This window comes from Canis lupus, chromosome 6 (genome assembly GCF_011100685.1).
Source record: "Canis lupus familiaris isolate Mischka breed German Shepherd chromosome 6, alternate assembly UU_Cfam_GSD_1.0, whole genome shotgun sequence".
In the NCBI taxonomy this organism is placed as follows: Eukaryota; Metazoa; Chordata; class Mammalia; order Carnivora; family Canidae; genus Canis; species Canis lupus.
In genome coordinates, this window is record NC_049227.1 from 38,503,482 (window position 1) to 38,523,760 (window position 20,279).

The 20,279-nt window shown below is 58.2% G+C and overlaps 2 protein-coding genes, 1 long non-coding RNA gene and 2 other non-coding genes across 5 annotated transcripts; 1 reads left to right on the top strand and 4 right to left on the bottom strand.

The window, feature by feature from the left end:
* Window positions 1-5,303: 5,303 nt before the first annotated feature.
* Window positions 5,304-5,376, bottom strand: TRNAR-CCU. The gene has a single exon. It is a non-coding gene; the product is annotated as a tRNA-Arg (tRNA).
* Window positions 5,377-6,230: 854 nt separating this feature from the next.
* Window positions 6,231-14,444, bottom strand: LOC610677 (caspase-14). Its single transcript, XM_038540623.1, has 11 exons — window positions 12,327-14,444; window positions 12,112-12,252; window positions 11,810-12,005; window positions 11,621-11,709; window positions 10,728-10,835; window positions 10,429-10,596; window positions 9,704-9,926; window positions 9,271-9,387; window positions 8,795-8,869; window positions 8,188-8,291; window positions 6,231-7,591 (listed from the first exon to the last, which is right to left on the bottom strand). Exons 1-11 carry the CDS (start codon window positions 12,399-12,401, stop codon window positions 7,478-7,480), a joined length of 1,410 nt encoding a protein of 469 aa, XP_038396551.1. The 5' UTR covers window positions 12,402-14,444; the 3' UTR covers window positions 6,231-7,477.
* Window positions 6,796-6,868, bottom strand: TRNAR-CCG. Its single transcript has one exon. It is a non-coding gene; the product is annotated as a tRNA-Arg (tRNA).
* On the top strand, window positions 7,369-18,540 carry LOC119876372. The gene is made up of 2 exons (XR_005360956.1): window positions 7,369-7,664; window positions 17,327-18,540. It is a non-coding gene; the product is annotated as an uncharacterized LOC119876372 (long non-coding RNA).
* On the bottom strand, window positions 14,487-18,050 carry ZNF213 (zinc finger protein 213). The gene is made up of 5 exons (XM_038540622.1): window positions 17,627-18,050; window positions 16,782-16,905; window positions 16,506-16,576; window positions 16,159-16,282; window positions 14,487-15,223 (listed from the first exon to the last, which is right to left on the bottom strand). Exons 1-5 carry the CDS (start codon window positions 18,023-18,025, stop codon window positions 14,487-14,489), a joined length of 1,455 nt encoding a protein of 484 aa, XP_038396550.1. The 5' UTR covers window positions 18,026-18,050.
* Window positions 18,541-20,279: the final 1,739 nt, after the last annotated feature.

Genomic DNA, 20,279 nt, shown 5'->3' on the forward strand with positions numbered 1-20,279 from the left:
GGCTCAGTGGTTGAGCGTCTACCTATTAACAAAATAGGTAGAAGGCATGAATAGGCATTTCTCCAAAGACGACCTCCAGACGGCCAATAGACATGTGAAAAAATGCTCATCATCCCTCATCATCAGGGAAATGCAAATCAACACTACAGTGTGATAACCTCTCACACCTGTCAGAACGGCTAAAATCAGCAACACAAGAAACAACAGGTGTTGACGAGGAGGAGGAGGAAAAGGAACCCTCGTGCACTGTTGGTGGGGATGCAAACTGGTGCTACCACTCTGGAGAACAGTGCTGAGGCTCCTCAAAAAGTCAAAAACGAAATTGCCTTATGATCCAGCAAATTGCACTGCTGAGTATTTACCCAAAGAATACAAGAACCCTAATTCAAAGGGATACATGCACCCGGATGCTTATAGTAGTGTTACTGACCACCGCCAAATTATGGAAGCAGCCCAAGTCTCCATCGATTGATGAGGATAGAGAAGACGCGGCATGTGTGTATATGTAACGAAATATTACTCAGCCATGAAAAAAGGAATGAAATCTTGCCATTTGCAACAACATGGATGGAGCTAGAGAGTATAATGCTAAGATAAGTCCCTTAAAGAAAGACAAATACCATGTGAGTTCCCTCATGCGGAATTTAAGAAAACAAGCAAAGGGGGATCCCGGGGTGGCGCAGCGGTTTAGTGCCTGCCTTTGGCCCGGGGCGCGATCCTGGAGACCCGGGATCGAATCCCACGTCAGGCTCCTGGTGCATGGAGCCTGCTTCTCCCTCTGCCTGTGTCTCTGCCTCTTTCTCTCTCTCTCTCACTGTGTGCCTATCATAAATAAATAAAAAAAAAATTAAAAAAAAAAGAAAAGAAACAAGCAAAGGGAAAGGATAGGAGAGAGACAAATCAAGAAACAGGCTCTTAACTATAGATAATAAACTGGTGGTTCCTGGAGAATGTGTGTGTGTGTGTGTGTGTGTGTGTGTGTGTGTGTGTGTGTGTGTGTGTTGAAACAGTTGATGGCGATTAAGGAGTGCGCTTGCTGTGATGGGCACCAGGTGATATATGGAAATGTTGAATCATTATATGGTACACCTGAAACTAGTATGCCATTATATGTTAACTAAGTGGAATGAAAATTAAAACTTAAGAAAACAAAACAAAACAAAAAGATACTTGGCAGCAGCCCCATCATCCCACAGTCCTCAGCAGACCTTTCCCGCTGCGTCTCTGGGGCGCTCATTTCCTAACGGGGCGTTGAACCCCGCGGCACAGCAGCGCTTCTCAAGAGTCCCCAGCACGCGCGGAGGGGGCCTCGGGCGGCGCCAGCCGATCGCTCAGCTTCACGCTCTCACACTGAGGGTCTGGCTCCAACGGCTGCGGGACCACCCGGCCAGGAGCAAGTCCGAGGCGGACCGGCCAGGAGGCGCGTGGCTGGAGGCGGGGGTCGGGACAGCGCGCCCACCCGCCCCCCGCTCGCGCTCCCATCTCCCCGCGGCCAGGCACCTGCTAGGCGGGACAGCGCGCCCCCCATTCCTCCCCTCCCCCGCCCCCCCAGCACCCCGCTGGCGCTCAGATCTCCCCGCCCCCAGGCACCCGCTAGGCGCTACCGGGTGAGACCCGCTCTGACCGCGCCGGCCTCGCTGCCGGGGTCACAGACCGAAGCCTGGAAGGAGAGGAAGGGCTCCTCCTCCCTATTTCTGCGCCACCCCCCGCCCCAGGCCCAGCAGCAGCAGTTCACTCCATCTGAACCCAGTTGGTCCTTCCCAACACCCACAGGCACCCCTCGCACGGCGACTCCGGGCCAGCTGCCTGCCGCCCGAACGTCCCCTGAACTCAGGGACACCGTCCGTCCGTGGTGACGGCGTCTGGGCGGCTCTCTCTTCCCGAGATCGGCCTTCAGGCTCCTCTGCAAGCTTCTGAATTTGAATCATCAGCAACCTGTCCCCCCACACTCCGCCCCCTGCGGGGCGCAGCTGCCTGCGTTCCCTTCCTGCCTCCGCTGCTGCCTCAGTGGCCACTCGTTCACTCAATAGTCTGTGAAAATAACAGAGGACGTTTCTGTTCTCCCACAGGTTTATTGAGACATTTATCATTGACAAGTAAGAACCTACGAATTGAAGGTGGTGTCTCCGCGCGATGGTTTGATGTAGGTTGTGCAATGATTCCCACAATCAGGCGGACACATCCGTCACCTCACATGGTTACTTCAGATCTACTCCCTTGGAAACTTTCAGGCATCTGCTACCCTATTACTATCACCAACTCACCGGGTATTAGATCCCCACAACTTTTTCATCTTACAACAGAAAGTTTGTACCCTTTGACCAGCAATACCCACGGATGGGTTTTCTCATGGAGGGGTCCACTGCCTGGACCTTGATTTGGTAATAAGTTTGGGCTTGAACCCAGCTGAGCTCCTTGCCCACAGGAAATGGGACGCTGGTCACTCACGGCACACGGGGGCATCATGATCGAGCCCGTATCACCTGGTTGGTTATGAAGAATCAGTGACCACATGGCTGCTGGCTGCTGTCCTAGACTGTTGAGGCAATAAAGGTGACTACCAGGACTGTGGCCTGGAAGGAATTCTTCTGGAGCACTGGTTTGCTCACTGAAAGGAAATGACAAGACCTTTTCCTTTAAACTTTCCTTCTTAAAAAAAAAATAAAAAAATAAAAAATTAAAAAAAAATAAACTTTCCTTCTTTTTGGGGGATCCCTGGGTGGCTCAGCAGTTTGGCGCCTGCCTTCGGCCCAGGGCGCAATCCTGGAGTCCCGGGACCAAGTCCCACGTCAGGCTCCCTGCATGGAGCCTGCTTCTCTCTCTGCCTCTCTCCCTATGTCTATCATGAATAAATAAATCTTTAAGAATAAAAAAATAAATAAACTTTCCTTTTTCCTTTAAACTTGCAGCCTAAGTCATGGTCAGAGGCCCAGGAACATTTCATGGCCACCATAGAATAATCTTATGGCTGCAGGGCTGATGTTGCTAAAGATAAAACACATCACTGAATTATGCATGTTGTGGAATGAAAATGGAAGTTGAGTTCACAGCCTTGGGAACTCTTTCGCATGAAAGAAATGGCACTGATTATGCAGTGGAGACAAAGACACGGAGACCTCTCCCGGTGAGTTCAAATAAAGCTGAGAATCTCGAATCTCTGAGTCATTCAGAGCTTCCTTGCTGGCAACATCAGTCTGGTATCTATGGAGAGTAGCCTTCCTGTCTTGGAATGTCTTATAATCTCACCTGGAGCGGTTGTCTTGCAAGGGGATACCAGTTCTCCAAAAAGCCCACACCAGCCACCCTTGTTAGCCCTTGCCCCTGTAAGGACAGTCAGGCCAGCAAGTGGTGGGCAGCGAGTACAAAGGCTGACCCAGGAGCAAATAGCTTATACACCCAAAGAATTGCAAGTGTTGCTCACTTATGCCAGCAGAAACCCAGGAAATATATGTGGGAATGAATCTAAGCATGTTGGAGTAAGGAGGATGAGATACAATTTTGCTTCTGGTAAACTTATTGACCTGGGAGCACTTCGCAGAAATCCTGTATTTCACACGCTATTGTGTGTGTGTGCCGCTGAATGTGGCTCTGCCGTGTTTCTTGGTTGGTTGGCTGAGCTTTGAACTCAGCGGTAGCTTATGTTTACTGAGACTGAGATGTGAGAACGTCCCTGGCCTCAAGTAGAGGAAGGAAGCCAAAGACTTAGTGCGATGGGAATGCTGGAGTGGATCCATCACACACGATGTGCACCCCCACTGCCCACTGACAGCGCCCAGAGGACATTCCGTTCAATAAGACATTGAGAAACATTGGCGAGGGGAGCACCAGCATCCTGGAGAGCTCTGTGGTCCCCATTCTCCTCGGGTGGCCCATGATGGTGGGAGACGCTGCACTGAGATGAGGCTGTTGATTCCAGTGGAGTAACGGGGCCCCGGATATTTGGGAAAGTGGGAGAAGTAAGGCCAGCGCCAGTTTTTAAAGGCAAAAGAAAACTGTTTTTATTTGTGTATATGACAAAACTCCAGTGGTCTTCCCTTCTATGGGTACGTGGTAGAAGAGGCTTCTGATATTACTCCACACCATGTCCTGTAGTTTGGGAGACTTTTACCTCTAGGATGAAGACAGGGATTATATGGATTAAAAAAAGAGAAAGCTTTATTTGGACTATTTCAAACATGCACTAAAGCAGAGAAATAGTATAACGTGTCCTCGTGTCCCCCAGCTTAAGGCATTATCAACTCACAAATACCCTTGTTTTGTCTATATCTCCACTCCACCCATTATATTTTCCCTAGTTTATTGAAATATAATTGACAAATAAAAATATATATTGAAGGTGTACAATGTGATGATTTGATACACATAGGCATTTGTGAAATATTTACCACCATCAAGTTAACACATCCATCCCTTCAAATAATTGCCTTTTCTCTGTGTGTGGTGATCTTGTTTCAAAACAACTTGCAAGTATTCCAATACCGTATTAATAACCATTGTCAGGGCAGCCCTGGTGGCGCAGCGGTTTGGCGCTGCCTGCAGCCCGGGGTGTGATCCTGGAGACCCGTGTAGGGCTCCCTGCATGGAGCCTGCTTCTCCCTCTGCCTCTCTCTCTGGTCTCTATGAATGGATAAATAATATCTTAAAATAATAATAATAATAATAATAATAATAAGAGGAAGAAGAAGAAGAAGAAGAACCATTGTCAGCACCCAGCCCATTGTATTAAAGCAAAACAGCTGTCATACAATTTAATCTTTAAATGATTGGGTCTGGGATCCCTGGGTGGCGCAGCGGTTTGGCGCCTGCCTTTGGCCCAGGGCACGATCCTGGAGACCTGGGATCGAATCCCACGTCGGGCTCCCAGTGCATGGAGCCTGCTTCTCCCTCTGCCTATGTCTCTGCCTCTCTCTCTCTCTCTCTCTCTCTCTCTCTGTGTGTGTGTGTGACTATCATAAATAAAAATTAAAAAAAAATTAAAAAAAAAATAAATAATTGGGTCTGTTTATAAAAGGTAAGAACTTTTAAAAGTATATGGAACCCTGGTAAAATGAACACACCTGGAAAAATGAACAATTATTCCTTTTTGTCATCAAGTAGAATGAATGGTTATTTTTAAAATGTGAATGATGCCAGTATTCCTTTCTGAAAGCTGGAAATGTGCACCCCTTATTAGAAAATAAAGCGAAATAGTTTAATAGTTTAGGACTGCGTCTGGATAATCTCCAGAAACCCTTAACTTGGCTTCTTTCACTGGGGAAGTATTTCATTTTTTCCTTGGGGGAGGTCTAAAATTTAACCCTCTGTACCCCGGGTGGGACTCGAACCCACAATCCCTGGCTTAGGAGGCCAATGCCTTATCCATTAGGCCACCGGGGCCGGCAGGGGATGCTCTGTGATGGTCCTAGAGCAGTCTCTCCATCACCTCCCCGTGGTTCCCACCGGTTCCACACAGTTTCCCGGCTCCTTCCCGGCTCCATCCCGGCTCCATCCCGGGGTCTCCGCACCCGCGTCCCGCCGGCGCTCGGGACTGGGCGCCCCTAGAGCATCCTCAGACCCCGGAGAGACCGCGCACGCGCAGATGGAGCCCAGGGAACTCGGGCCACAGGTATCAGTCAGCTCAGCTCGTGGACTAGGGTATGATCCTCGCTTAGGGTGCGAGAATCGGGGGTTCAAATCCTGGGCGAGCCTTTCCTTCTCCATGTAGGAGACTCCGGGTGATAATTTAGCGAGGAGTTGGCTCTGCAAAATGTGGGCGAGGAGAGAAGAGGGGTACCAGGCCGGCGCCTGGGCAAAGTGCCATCCCTGTCCTTGTGCTCCTCCCTACACTGCCCCGGAGACAGGAGGTGTCACCTGCGCCCAGGTGTCCGCGGTTTTAACAGAGCCCAGCGGCCTAAGGTCTTCGGGCTACGCGCCCGGCGCAGGAGTCTCCTCGGGCAGAGAACCCAGCGTGCTCTTCCCGTCTCCGGAACGTTTACCTCAATGACTTAATGACGCTGAAGCATCACAAAAACAATAAAGTAGGACCCTGTAGGGCCCCAGGTCACCGGCGCCCACCTTCCAGAAATGTGCGCCCCGGCTGCCTCCCCTCGGCGGTCACATCACCTAGGTCACCTGGCTTAGCCAGAGTCTCTTGGCGAGAACTCGGTTCCGCAGGTAAAGACACTTTTCCCAGGTAAAATGATAACACAATCCTGGGCACTATCATTGCAAGAAATCGAAATAATCTTAGATATTTTAAAATATCTTTTATTTTAAAAAATAGATAAAAATAGATATATAACGTTATATATCTAAAAAATACATATATAACGCTAAATAGACCAATTAAGCCATTTTTAAGTGTACGTATTCAATGGCAACAGTTACATGCACAAAATCATCCAACCGCCACCACTATTTCCAAAACCTTTTTGTCACAACTATTATATTTTGAAATGCACCTATCCCCTGAACCCATGGGACAACTCCCCCCGCCCCCCGCAGCAGTCCATCCCCCCCCTGGTCTGTCACAGCTCCGGTCGTCTGCACTGTCCTGCAGCCGGTCCCCGAGGGGCTCCTGCACTTGCTGAGGGTGCCTTCGGGCTCCGGCCGGCGTTGGCCCCGCCGCGCCCGCGGGGGCTCCGGGGTGCAGGCCGGGCCTAGGCTCCGGAGCCCCGAGCCTGGACACTCGGGGCAGCTTCCCGGTGCCGCGGGGCGGGGCGCACCGCCCGAGCTTCCTGAGGTTCCGCGGGGGGCAGGGTCCCGACGCAGGGAAAATTTAAAGCCCCGAGGGTTTGGAAAAAACGACCACTGCAGCGACCACGAAGGGACTCGAACCCTCAATCTTCTGATCCGGAATCAGACGCCTTATCCATTAGGCCACGCGGCCCCAGCACTGACGTTTCCACAGCTTCTCTCATAAAGCTGCTGCAGGCGCCTGCGTGGTGCGCTGCAACTCGCATGCTCGTACCGGCCAGGAGCTCCGCCCCTCGGGCCCTGGTGGGCGGGGCCGCGAGCCGGGCCTGCGCTGAAATGAGCCCGCGGGCGGGGCGAGGACCGCCCTCCCGACCTGCGCTGCGAGTTCGAGCCCGGGTGAAGCCGCACAGGCCCCCACTGCTCTCTCGGGCCGCTGCGAGCGCTTCCCCCGCGTGGCCCTGGGCGCGCCGGGTCAGGGGCTGCCCACTGCTCCCGCCGCCCCCGCCGCCCCGCATCGCAGCAGCCCTCGGTGGGCAGTGCTCGGGCCAGTCTTGTGGCCCCAGACGCGACGCTGAGCGGCGCATCTCCCACATTTCCACGGCCTGGCGCTGGCGCGAGTGGGTGCGTGAGCAGAGGCGGCGCTGTGGGCCCCGGCTGCCCGCTCTCGGGACGTCCAGCCCAGCCCAGCCCGTGCGGGCTTCCCCCGTCCCTCCGCCCCTCGCAGGAGCGCCAGTGCACCCAGACGGAGCGCCGCGCCCTTTGCACCCCACCCCGCGTCCCCCCCGGGGAGCAGCGCGCGCAGTCAGGCCTGCAGGCAGAGCGGCCGCCGCAGCGAGCTGCGGATCTCCAGGCAAGCCTTGCGGCGCTCCGGGCAGTCGGGACCCAGCACGTCCAGTTCGCACACCCGCCGGTTGACCTGCGAGGACCGCACCCAGCCTGTGCCCAGGACTCCCGGGTCCCTTGGCACCCAGCCTGGGGCCCCGGGGATGGTAAGGCCTAACATTTCAAGTGCTGCCTTGCCGTGATCGGCCCTCCCCGTGCGCGCCCTGCTCCTTCCTGTCAGATGTGCCCCTCAAATGGCAGGAGAGGCGGCCCAGCCGGTTCGTTCCCCCCCAGTCCGACCAGCCACACTCCACTGTCCTCAGTCTCTGGGGTTCAGTTCCCTGCCAGGCCATGAAATTATTCAAGCAAGCCAGTCACATCCTCCTGCAGGAACCAGGGAACCCCACCCACTCTTACTGTAGAGCCTGCGGCCCACAGCCCCTGCTGGGTCACTGCTCCTGACTGCAGCCTTGAGTGGCCCTGGAGGGGGGCACTCCTCCTCCCCCGGGAGTGTGTGCCCTGGGAACTGCTGTGGCTGTCACCCGGCCAGTGCGGGGGCGCTGGATGCGCAGGGTGATGTGCGTCTGGCCCACCAACAGGCGAGTGGGAGGTGATCAGAGCCCCGGCCCACCACAGGGCGGAATCCCACCCACCCCTCTCCCCAGGCCCCTGCCCCTAGCCCCAGCCCACCTCGGTCAGCAGCTCCAGGAGGTCCCCCCCGGGGTCAGCTCTGAGGACCTCGGCCAGAGTCTGGATAAAGTCCGAGCCCTTCTCGTCACGATAGGCTACGCAGCCTAGGCCAGAGGATGGGGCAGAGCGTCAGACTTGGGCCCCTGCGGCTGCCTTCCAGGCCCCAGCGACTCTTTTTTGGTGCAAAGGGGGCGGAGGGGCAGGAGGGGGCCCGGCAGGCAGGACCCCAGGGGTCAGGCAAGGGGGCCGCGCAAAGAGCAGGAACTTCTTGCGTCTAGAATGACTTCCTGCTGGCTATTTAGGAAGTACACAGTCCGAATGCATAGGGCACACGCCCGCCGTGAAGCCCCTGTGCCAAGCGCTGAGCAGGGCCTGAGGCAGATCCCCCATCAAAATTCCGGTGCTCGGCACAGGCCGCCCCCATGAGCTCCCCGTGGTTACTATGATTATAAATGATAAACGTGGAAGGAGGATGGCTGAACTGCAACTGGGCTGCTGCCCCCGTGCCCCCCTGCCCTGCCCTGGCTGCCCCTAAAGCCCCTCCCCGTGTCCAGCTAGGATGCAGGGCCCTAGGTAGCAGGCTTCCTTGGTGAGCCGTCCCCCTTACCCTCGGCAGCTGCATAGACCATCAGGATGTCTGCTTGGTCAGAGCTCCCGGCAGTGGGGCCCCGGGAGGCGCTGCCTGCAAGAAGGATCCACGACATTTACCCAGCATCCTGGGGCTCTATCAGCCCCAGGGGTGCCCCCAAGTCTGATTCAGGGGCCCACCGGGCAGTCAGTGGAAAGAGCCCAGAGCAGAAGAGGCAAATCAGAACTCAAATCCAGCTCTGCCCCCTACCAGCTGTGTGACCCTAGAAAAGCTGTATTACCCTCCTCCTCCAGGGTTGTTTCGAGGCTCAAGTAGGGCCAGAAGCCCTCGATTTTCAAAGGCCCTCGCAGTGTAGGAAGGTTTTCCTTCCCAACCTCTTGGCAAAGAGGATGCAGGTAGTGGCAGGACCCCAGGTCAGAGCCCTGGAAAAGTACGCCAGACAGCCCTCCCACCAGGCCTCCCAAGCCCAGGCTCCAGAGGAAGGCACACCCCACCTTGGGCATCAGTGTAGATCTCAAGGACATCGGCGTGCGACGGGGTGGTCGGTGATGCCCGCAGCCAGCGCCGAAACCAGGAGAGAGCTGTGGGCCCCACGCCGGCATCCCTATGCCCTGGAAGGGGGGGACACGCAGATGTGTACTGCTCAGCAGATACCTGGGGGTGCTCCCAGGTGTGCACAGCCCAGCCCCCAGGGCTCCAGGGCAGGCCTGCCAGGCTGGAAGCACTCAGAGCATGGATTGGCATGTGCTGCGGGTAAAGCTCAAGCTGGTGGACTTGACTTCTAGGACAGGCTAGGAGACGGGGCAGGTAAAGTGCCAACGATGAGGCTTCCCAGAGAAGGTGGACAGCAAGTCCTGGGAGGCTGAGGGCTGCATGTGTACAGCTAGGGCAGGAGGAGGCAGGAGGGAGGCCCCGGGCCCCACTCACCCCCACGGCAGGCCTGAAGCAGGAAGATCTTGGGGCAGCCCCACAAGGCCCTGCAGCGGTTCAGCTCCTGCACCAGTGCCTCTGGCTGTACCTCCTGGCCATCAGCCCCCAGCAGCTGCCCCTGGGGCCCCCCGTGGGCCATCAGGGCCACTAGGGCACAGCTCACCGGGGCGCTGAGGGCATCTAGGCACTCTCGGAACTGCACCATCTCCTCCTGGAAAGCCTGGGGTGGGGACGAAATTGAGGCCTGGGCCAAGGCTCCTGCCTCCCCAGGGCCTGAGGGCCCTCCAAGGAGGCTTCTCCAGTCCCTGCCTACCCTACTTCCCACCGCCTGCCAGCCTCAGGCCCACAGAGGAGAGCTGGCATGGCCTAATTGGGGGTGACATGTGGATCTAGCCTCTGGCAGCTGGGCCAGGGCAGGGAAAATGCTCCAAAAAGTGAAAAGGCACGAGGGGAAAGCAAACAGCTGACAGGTGTCTGGGAAGGAAGCTGAGACCTTTCCAGGAAAAGCTGGAGGGTCCAGCTGGGGCCTGGCCCAAGGAGTGGAGCAACAGCCAGTGTTTCTGGGAGAGCAGGCTTCCAGAGGCAGGGACGTGAGCCCCGCCGCATGCAGCAGGGAGGATGGAAGCCAGATGGTGAGGGAAGAGGCCCCGAGAGTCGCTCCAGCCTGCGGTGGGGGGTGCCCTTCCTCCAGACCACCACCAGAGCTCTGGCCTTCACCTCACCTGGGCTGTAGGGTTTGTCCTTAGGGTGATCTTGAAGTTCAGGGCCTGGCACAGGCTCCCCAGCGCCTCCACATCGTGCTTGGCCCCGGGCCGGCTGCGGATCACCGACAGGAGGAGGGCGGCCCTGGTCCCGGACAGGTCATACTGAGCCCTGGGGCTGGGTTCCAGCTACAGACAAGGAGCATTCAGAGTGGTCTGAGAGCCTCCTAGCACCTCATGTCCCCCATCTCAGGTCTCCCTGAGCCTTTGTCCCACTTGCAACTGTTGTCACATGGTTCACCCCACCCTGTCCCCCTCACCTTCGGCTCCCAAGGTTCCACATCCCCCAGGCACAGTGTGCCCCGCAAGGAGCTCCGAAAGACTGGGCAGTAGGTGGCCTCTGACTCTTCAGTTGTCCTGTAGAAGACCTGGGGGGAGACCAGAGAACCCCTAGGGGGCTGCTCCATGGAGGTGCAGTTTGGGGAGGGAACAGGCCACCAGATCCAGGGAACAGCTTGGCTAGCTCATGGCTACCAGTCTCTTTGGGGTCCAGATTGCAGGGAGAAGACAGACAAAAGAAGGGGAGAGCATGAAGGGGTGTCCTTCTCAGGTTCAATGTCATGGGCTTCCCTGGACATGGACTCCTGAAGTGGCCAGTGGCCATGCCATTAACCACGCCACTCGCCACCCTCGGGATCAGTGTGCCCAGAGCAGGGGCGCTCCCTAGAGCAGCTGGGGCCTGTCTGGGGAGACTCACAGGGCAGGTTCCCCCTGCGGAGGGCAGCAGGCTGCAGAAAGCTGTGGGGCAGAGCCAGGGCCCACCCTTCACCCGGGCTCACCAGTGGCTACCCGACTGCCCAGTGAGACCTCTGGGCCTCCAGCCCGGACCAGAGCTGGACCGTTCACCTGCAGTCCGACGGACGGTCCCTGCCTGTGTGAGTGTGAACAGGGTGGGCCGAAGCACAAGTGTTGACTCGGGGAGCCCAAGGACGGGCATCACTGGCAGCCTGGAAGGGAATGTGTGGGGCTGGCCGGGACAACAGGAGGGCGGGCCAAACAGATGGAGCAGCATGGGCAACGCACGGAGCTGAGGAGCAGTGTGGAGGGTCTGGGGGATCCTGAGTGGGTTGTGGGGGGGGGGGCACGGGAATCTGCCGAACAGACTCAGGAGAGCACAGCAGAGCCAGGGCAGATGTCCCGTCTGGGCCCCCACCTCCGTCAGCAGCTGCAGCAGGGACCAGTGCCGACAGCGGCCACAGAGCCGGCTCAGGCCCGTGAGGAAGGCTCCGCGCTCCAGGGCACCTGCGGAGGGACCAGCACGTGGGCTGGAGGCAGCTGGTGGCCCCCGCCGCCCCCACCCTGCTTCGCGCCATCCCACCCCCAGTCTCCCTGGGCCACTCACCCCCAGGAGCACTTGAGAGCAGCAGGAAAACCTTGGGGCGGCCCCACAGGGCCCTACAGCGGCTCAGCTCCCGGACCAGCTGCTGGGGCTGCCCCAGCTGCCCACGGGGGGCCAGCAGAGCCACTAGAGCACAGCCCACAGGGCCCCCGAGGCCGTCCAGCTGCGACCGGAACCCAGCCAGCTCCCCGAGGAAGCCCTAGGGCAAGAGCAAAGGCCAGGGCTGAGTCCAGGGAAGCCTGAGGGTGGGGCTCGAGGTGGGTGCGGGCTGAGGGTGGATGGGTGGGAGACAGGTGAGGACCCACCTGGACAGAGGCCTCGGTCCTCTGGCAGCACTCGAAACCCAGGGTCCGGAACACGGCCTCCAGGACAGCCACGGTAGAGGCTGACACCTCAGGGGTGCTGAGAGTCAGGGCCACCCTGGGACCCTGCAAGCTGTACTTCCCCTGGGGAGGCAAGGACAGAGTGGGCTGCGGAGGGGCTCCCCTGAGAGCCAGGAGTGGGCGGGGCCACCTATTACCTTTCTTTCCAGACTCTGTCGGGCATCTGCCAACAGCGAGGCCACCTGCAGGGTCCCAGCCACCAGGAAGGCCATGGGGGCAGGGTGGGGGCTTCCTCTGAGCACAGAGCTTAACCCCTGACCCCGGCACCAATGCCCCGGGTCCCAGTACTTGCCGTTTCCCTGAGCCCTGTCCTATCAGCTCTGTTTATGAGCCGAGCTGGACTCTGCTCCTTCCCTGGAAGCCTGGGTCTTGGGCCCCACTGCCCCTGTCCTGTTCTGGCTCCAGCGGGCTACTTCCTGGTTGGCATCGGCACACCCCCACCTGAGCCAAGAGCCTATGCCCAATCCTATTCTTAGCTCCTGGCCCACCTCCTATCTGATCTAGTTATACAGCAGTGTCTCCCTTCTGAGCTGGCCACCAGCACCAAAAGTCCCTGCTCCCATCCCCTACCCACTCATGCACAGCACCCACACCTGTCCACACTGCAGCCTGGTGCTTACAGGTACGAGGGGCGGTGAAGGGTGCTGCCTCCGAGGCAGAAACCCCCAACTGGAGTCACCTGTCCACAATGGGACTCCAGCTGTTTCATTCCGGAAATGAGACCCATCGAAGGGAGCTCAGGATGAAGCAAGTGTTAAATGGGGGGCTGGCTGAGGAAGGGCCCTGGGACCAGCGGGGCTGGCACACAGACCAAGGGACAGAACATTCTGTATCAGTCTGCCCCCACCACCCTGGGAAACTGCAGAGGCCACTACCAGGCAAACTGTGCCCATGCACCCACCAGTTCTGCTCTAGGCTGGGGCCTCGGCCGGGTGGGGGTCAGAGGTCAAGGGCTGTGTGGGGTATGGGGCACAGCCCACGCTGACCCATCAGTCCTCTTCCACGGAGGGATCTGAGCGCAGGCACCAGCTTAGAGTTCTGGATCTCCGTGAACAGCAAGAGCATACTGCCCCCAGCCAGTCACCCCACACCCAAGCCTGTTTCTTCACGGCACCAACAAGGAGAAAGGGGGTGGCCTGGTGCAGGCCTGCTCAGCTCCCCGCTGCCCTGCTGGGGTGGTATGGGCTGCCCCAGCCCGGGCAGGCACTGGCTGACACAGGCGGATAAGAGTCCTGAGACTCGCGGCTGTCCTTCGGGGCCCAGCCAACCTGGAAGCCAAGAATGTGGCTCCACCTCGTGACCACCCAGCACCAGTGCCACCAGGACTACTGAACCAGGAGGCAGAGAGGTCTGGATGCCAGGGCCCTGGCCCAGCAACCACATAAACAACAGCACAGCCCAGAGGAAGTTTCCATATTTATTCAAAGTCCTCTGCTGCCCTTTTGAGACCAGCAGGGCGGAGCTCCTCGGGAGAGCCTGTGGTCTGTCCCTGGGAATGCCAATCTGCCAGCAATGCAGAGGGCACGGTGGAATGCAGTGCTTAAGGAACCAGCAACTAACCGCTGACAGAGTGCTAGTGTTAAGTATCACAAACCCCACACCTCTGGAGAGAGGAGCCCCAGGGAGCAGCCAGCCTCTGCCAGCCCTGCCCTTGGTCTTCGGTGTCGGACTCCAGTCCCCAGAGCCATCACCACCATCACCAGATCAGTAGGGGGCTGCTCTTTGGGACTAACTTGGGGGCAAGTCAGCTAAGAGCAGAGTTAGGCAGTTTCCACGTCTCCAGACGGGGCAAAGTGGTCATGCCCTGAAAATGGGAGGGGATGTGGCCGGAAAGCCCCTGTGGCCACACCCAGGACCCAGATCCTCACAGGGATGGGCTGTCCCTCCCAGGGCCCAGCAGCATCCTGCAGGTCAAGGCCCGTCCTCTACACCCACCGGAAGGCACAGCTTGGCAGGGCAGAGGGCCAGGCCCACAGACAGCCCATAGGGCAGGCAGGGAACAGAGGAGCGAAGCAAGGCTGGGGGCAGGGGACCCCAGTCCTGCCAGAGTCCTCACCCCACCCTGGTGCCCCAGCCTTCCTCCCACGCAGAGGCCATGGGCCAGGAATGTGCTGGGGCTTCATGAAGCCAGAAGAGGAATGGCCACGAGGTGGTTGGGGCTTTCCACTCTGGAGTGTGTGCCAGGCACGGGTGCAGGCGGGCAGGCAGCTGGGATGGAAGCCAGAGGCCGAGGCGCCCTGAGGTGACCCCAGCCTAGCCTAGCGCCTCCGTGGGCCACAGGGCCCTTGCCAGCCCCCTCAGCCCACAGGCTGGGCCATCTTGGCGTGCAGGCTCTGGTGGGCGATAAGGTGGGCGCGCTGCTTGAAGCTCTTGTCGCACTCGCCGCAGCCGAAGGGCCGCTCGCCCGTGTGCACCCGCCGGTGGTCCAGCAGGTAGGAGCGCAGCGAGAAGCTCTTGCCACACTCGCTGCAGCCGAAGGGCTTCTCGCCCGTGTGGATGCGCTGGTGGTCGGCCAGGTAGGCGCTGCGGCTGAAACTCTTGCCGCACTGCGAGCAGGAGAAGGGCTTCTGGCCCGTGTGCACGCCCTGGTGGCGCACCAGGTCCGAGGAGCTGCGGAAGCTCTTCCCGCACTCCTGGCACTTGTGCGGCTTTTCGCCCGTGTGCGTGCGCTGGTGGCGCGCCAGGTCCGAGCCCCAGCGGAAGCGCTTGCCACACTGGCCGCAGCTGTGTGGCTTCTCCGCTGCCAGGTCCCGCAGCTGTTGCCGGCGGGTCGGCGGCCGCCCCCTCCGCGCCCCCGCAGCACAGGCCAGGGGCGCCCCTGGCCGGGCTTCACCCTCCCAGGCCTCCGGCTGCTCCTTGGGGCTCCAGGACACAGTCACGTCCCTGCGCCCACTGCCACTGCCGCTGCTGCCGGCCTGGCCTGCAGATGCCACTGTCTCCTCCAGCCCAGCCTGCTGGCCTTGGCTCTTGAGCCCCAAACCTGCAAGCCGAGAGGGGGCGGCCTCTTCAGTTCCACTGGGTTCTGGGACCAGAGCTGGGGCGAGGCAGAAAAAAGACTCAGGTTCCGAAAGCCCTGGGCTGCACACACCCCAGCCTCAGTTTCCTTATCCGTAAAATAGGGATGTGATAAAATGCCAGCAGAGCACCACTTCAGAGGCAGCGGCAAGGGGTCCAGCTGGGCTGATCCTGCCCCACAGGCACTAATGATACACCTAACCCTCCCACACCCATGGCAGGGCCACACTGGCACCCAATGTCCCACCCTCTGAACCCTGGCTATTCAAAGTCCAAAGCGGAACACATTCAGGTAGTTCATAAAGTAGCCAAACTCCCAGTATTTCTTACACAAAACCGAGAACCCACATGGGTTCAGCCTCTGTGGCTGTTCTCACCCCACAAGCTCTTGTCCCCTAAACTCAAGGGCAGATTTGGACAGGGAAGGATCCTAGCCCTCCCACTGGGTCATGCAGATTAAATGAGACAATCTCCAAATGGTGCTCAGAGAGGCTCTAGCATGGAGTGGCCTCCGAAGAGCAGGGCCCAGGCCTCGGCGCACAGACAGCAGATGTTCTCACTGTCAGCACCTCTCCTCACAACCACTGTCTAGACAGAGTCCTGGCTCAGCCCCTCCAGTGTCCATTGACCCCTCTGAGTTTTTGATCTCTCGTCTGTGAACGGCGTCAACCCTTCTATGCAGCAGGTCGTGAGAATCACAAGAAGATGCCCGTTTGCGAGCTCAGCACAGTGCTGGCACGTTGCAAGCGCCCATGATATGGTAACACACACTTATGGGCAAAGACAAACTAACATTAACCCAAAGAAAAATCATCCAGGGCTCTTGAAAAGACCCAGCGAAAGCCCACTTCTGAGCCACCTAAGGAGGGGGTAGGAAGACTCGGTGTACGGCCTGCCTGAGCCCACCCTCTGTCACTGGGACCCCCAAGGGTCCTGTCTGCACCCACTGCTTACCCAGGGTGACATTCCGGGAGTTCTCTCGCTTTATGTCCCAGAAGAGTTCCCTCTGGGCAGGGTCCAGAGATCCCCATTCTTCACGGGAGAAATAGAAAGGAATGTCTCCAAATGTCACAGGTCCCTAGAATGAGGTTAAAAAAAACAATGACCTGGCTCAGGACTGCCACTCTGGACTCCCCCAGGCAGCCATGGGTGGGAAGAGGGGGCTGGGATGGAGACTAGGATGGGTTCAGGCAGGACCAGGGTGGGTAGAAAAGGCACTTTTCTTGATGAAAAGACAAGGTCCATTTGTGGGACTCAACAGCTCCGAGTGCCTTGGAGGGGACAAGTGGACTGTAACTCACGTGGACCTTGGAGGCAAAGCAGGTATCTGTTGGCCCTCTGGCACTCCCCTCTTTAAGAGCAGGAAGCAGGGCTGAGGGAAAAGAACAGAGCCTCACAGAGGCCAGCCCAGGCCAGGAGTGAGACCTCACACATGCGGGCGTGCGCGTGCACACACACACACACACACACACACATTCCTAGGCTTCTTAGAACACACATGGCCTTCCTACTACAGTGCAACGCCCAGGAAGGAACCAGGCCTCCGCCCAGCGATTGTGGCCTACAAGCTTACTCACCACCAGAGCTGTGCTGCTCCCAAGGTACAGGTGGCCAGCTTCGTGCCCCCACCTTCATGGGAAGCCCCTTGGTCTGGGATCCCTGGACTGTAGCCTCAGGTTCCACCTCCTCTGAGGGCACTTCCTGTGCAGGAACCACAACATGCTCATCAGCACCGAGACCAGATGGGGGAGACAGAGCTTAATCCCTGGGAAGGAGACACAGGACACGTCCCTCAGGATGCAGGGGGGTGGGGAAGGAGAACATGGGGTCCCAGAAAAATCCCGAGGAGAATGTGACACCAGGCAGTGCCGTGTGCCCAAGGATAGTCCCTGATCAAGCATGAGGCAGAACAGATCCCAAAGGCCAAAATCACAGAGCCACTTAGTAAGAGGGTGTGGGGACAGACCTCCATGCCAAGGGCAGACCTCCACACGCCAGCTGCTCCTTAGCACCTCCCCAAGTGTCAAGAATCCAATGCCCCACCGAGAACAGGGTTCCCATGGACAGCTACCTTCTCACACCCACTCTGCTGCTCTCATTACACATATCACTGTATCCCCAGGGCCTGGTCTACAGCAGAACATAAAAAAATATTTGCAGAAGCTGTGTGACGCTAAAAGTGCCTTTCTGGAGCATGCCTACTTTGGTCCTGCTGCCACCCTCCAAAGCCTTTCCAAAAAGAAACCAGAGTCACTTGGACAGGGTCGCTCAGAAAGGCAACACCTGTCATGATGTGCTCCTGTTGATGCTCCTTGTGGCCCTGCATCCCACCATCCCTGGAGGACTTGTTTCTATTGAGACGGCCACCGCTCCTCAGCCAGGTGCCACCCAGGTGCCACCGGGTGTGGGAGGGGCTCCTCACCTGCCGCTGGGCTTTCACTGGCTGCTTCTGCAGGACCTCCACCAGGGCGACGGCCTCCTCGCCACTCCCCGGACTCCGCTCCCGCACCCAGTCCTGGACATCTCCAGGCAGCACGCTCAGGAACTGCTCCAGCACCAGCAGCTCCAGGATCTGCTCCTTGGTGTGAAGCTCCGGCCGCAGCCAGCGGCAGCAGAGCTCCCAGAGCTGGCTGAAGGCCTCGTGGGGCCCACCCACGTCCCTATAGCAGAAATGCCGAAAGCGCTGGCGGCAGGCCTCAGAATCCCTGCTGTCTTCTTGCTGGGCAGAGTCCTGCTCCCAGGAAGAATCTTCCACCTTCACGATCAGCAGACCTGCTCCCTCCCCAGGGGCCTCCTCCTGAGACTCTGGGGGGGCTGCCATTCCCCTGGCCTAAAGCTCAGGACTGCTTGGCCTCACCGGGCCTGGGAGCCAGTCCTTCAGTCTCCCAGAGGGATCCCCTGTGGCAGCCGGGTGGGCATCTGGACACGCATTCCTGGGGAAAGAGCAAAAAGTGGCGGGGGGGGCAGTACATGAGCAAACACCAGCCAGCCTGCTCCTGTCCTTTCCTGGCCCTGAAGTCTTTTTAGGCTCTCCCGGAATGCCTCACTCCTATGACAAGCTCTTTACCCACACCAGCTACAGCCCTTTATCCTCAGCTCTGAAATCCAAAACTCCCAGGTTTTTACTCCCTGGCCTACTGATATAGGCATATTTACTCCCTGGCCTACTGATGTGAGCATATTTATGATCTCCACTTATCTCATTTAATTTCATATTCATAGGTTTCACAGCAAAAACCTTTATGTGTTTCTTCTGTTTGGAAATATTCACCGAAATATATTTACCATGTGTATTTCTGTATGTGCACTACACTTCAATAAAAAATTTAATTAATACATTTGATTACTGAGAACTGCTGCAGATTCTGCTGGTGGGGTCACTCGATATGCCATGTGTGCTGTATTAGCTTCTTCAAGTTTGAAATTTTCGGAATTCCAAAACACATCTTGGCCCTGGGGTGTCAGCAAAGAGCTCACAGACACCAGCTAAGCCATTTATCCACAGGTAGGTATGAATGACATACTTATACCCTACGTTGCTACTCCTTACAATAGTCCTGAAAAGCGTGTATTTTGAAATTTCCTTTAATTGCTCTTTTTTTCCAACAAAAAGTGACATAGAGCATTATAATTTTAATAAGGTGAGAGAATTTAAACAATACAGAAACACGTAAAATAGAAACCCCCTTCCAAATGCAGTTGCAACCTCCCGTGAACAGTAGGACATGTGACCTCCTGGACTTTTTCCCTGTCCATTTACTGAAAATTTATCTACAGAAACGGGGAAAACCAAGTGTTTTTGTGTGTTTTACGTAAATGAGGTCCTCCTGCACGCACTATTTTGTAGCTTGCTTTTCTGCCTAACAATGCTTCTTCATTGGCCGCTCTGGGAGACTCCACGGGGTGGACGCGCTCCAGGTTAACAGGTACCCGGGTGAGGCACCGGGCTGGTTTGCAGTCCTTCTCTCACACGCGCTAAGCGCCTGCTTTACTTTATTCTTCCACGCCTCACAACACCCCCGAAAGGTACGCGCTCCGTTCTCATCCTCCAGTGACCGAGGAGAAGGCTCCGCTCGGAGAGGGCCAGGGACTCACCAGGGTCGCTCGGCAGGACGCGGCGGGCGGGACGGCGGACCTGGCCGGAGCCCCGCGCTCCGACCCCAGCAGCCTCGCCTGCGCGCGGCTGAGAGGCGGCGGCGGGCGGGCTGGGCGAGCGCAGGCGCCCCACCCGCGGCGCTTCCCAGCAGCGCGCGCCCCCTCCGGCCTCTGTCTCCGGGCGCCGTCTGCGGACGCCCGGAGCCCCGCACTCGAGAGCAGAGCTCGGCGGCCCGGGTCGCCGGTCCCGCCCCCGGGATACACACCGCCCACAGCCGCCCAGGCGTTCCTGGTTCCGCCACCAGGTCCCTGCGCCGGAAGTCCGCGCGGGGCTCGCCGGGAAGCAGCACGGCGCATGCGCCGCAGCCAGCACTCGCACTACCCGCCCCAGAAGGCCGCTGCCCACTGAGTCCGAGGAATAGCCAATGAACGAGGAGAATCCCCGGAGTTGGCCAATCAGGAGGCAGCGGCTCCCCGCGCATCCACACCTGTGACCCCGAGCTGAGTTCTGCGTCTGGACTTCGATCTTTCAGAATTCTCCGCCTTCCGGACGGGTGACAGGCGAAAAGGCCAAGCCGAGGTTGGCCGAGTGGGCCGAGACCGCGTCTGGCCCAGCCACGACTAGACTGCCCGATCCACCGGAAGAGATCCGCTGAAAGCGGACTCTGCCTTCCGCCACCCGCTCTTGTCTCGAATGGGTGGAAGGAGGAAGGCCAGAGGCCGGCGCGGCTCGGGCCCGGGAGACTCCTTTCTAGCCTCCTAGGTCCCGCCCTCGCCGAAGTCCCTATCGGCTCCTAGCGGGGCGCGGAGCTTCCTGGGAAATGCAGTCCAGTGAGGGTCCCGGAGCCTCCCTTCTACGCCGCCGAGCTCAGCGCTGGCCGGGGTCGTGCGGCAGGACACGGCCCGCGGATACCCTGACCCCGGGGCGCACCCGCTCTCCCACCGGCAGCCTCGTCTGCGGGACGGCGGGGTCCCTGCGG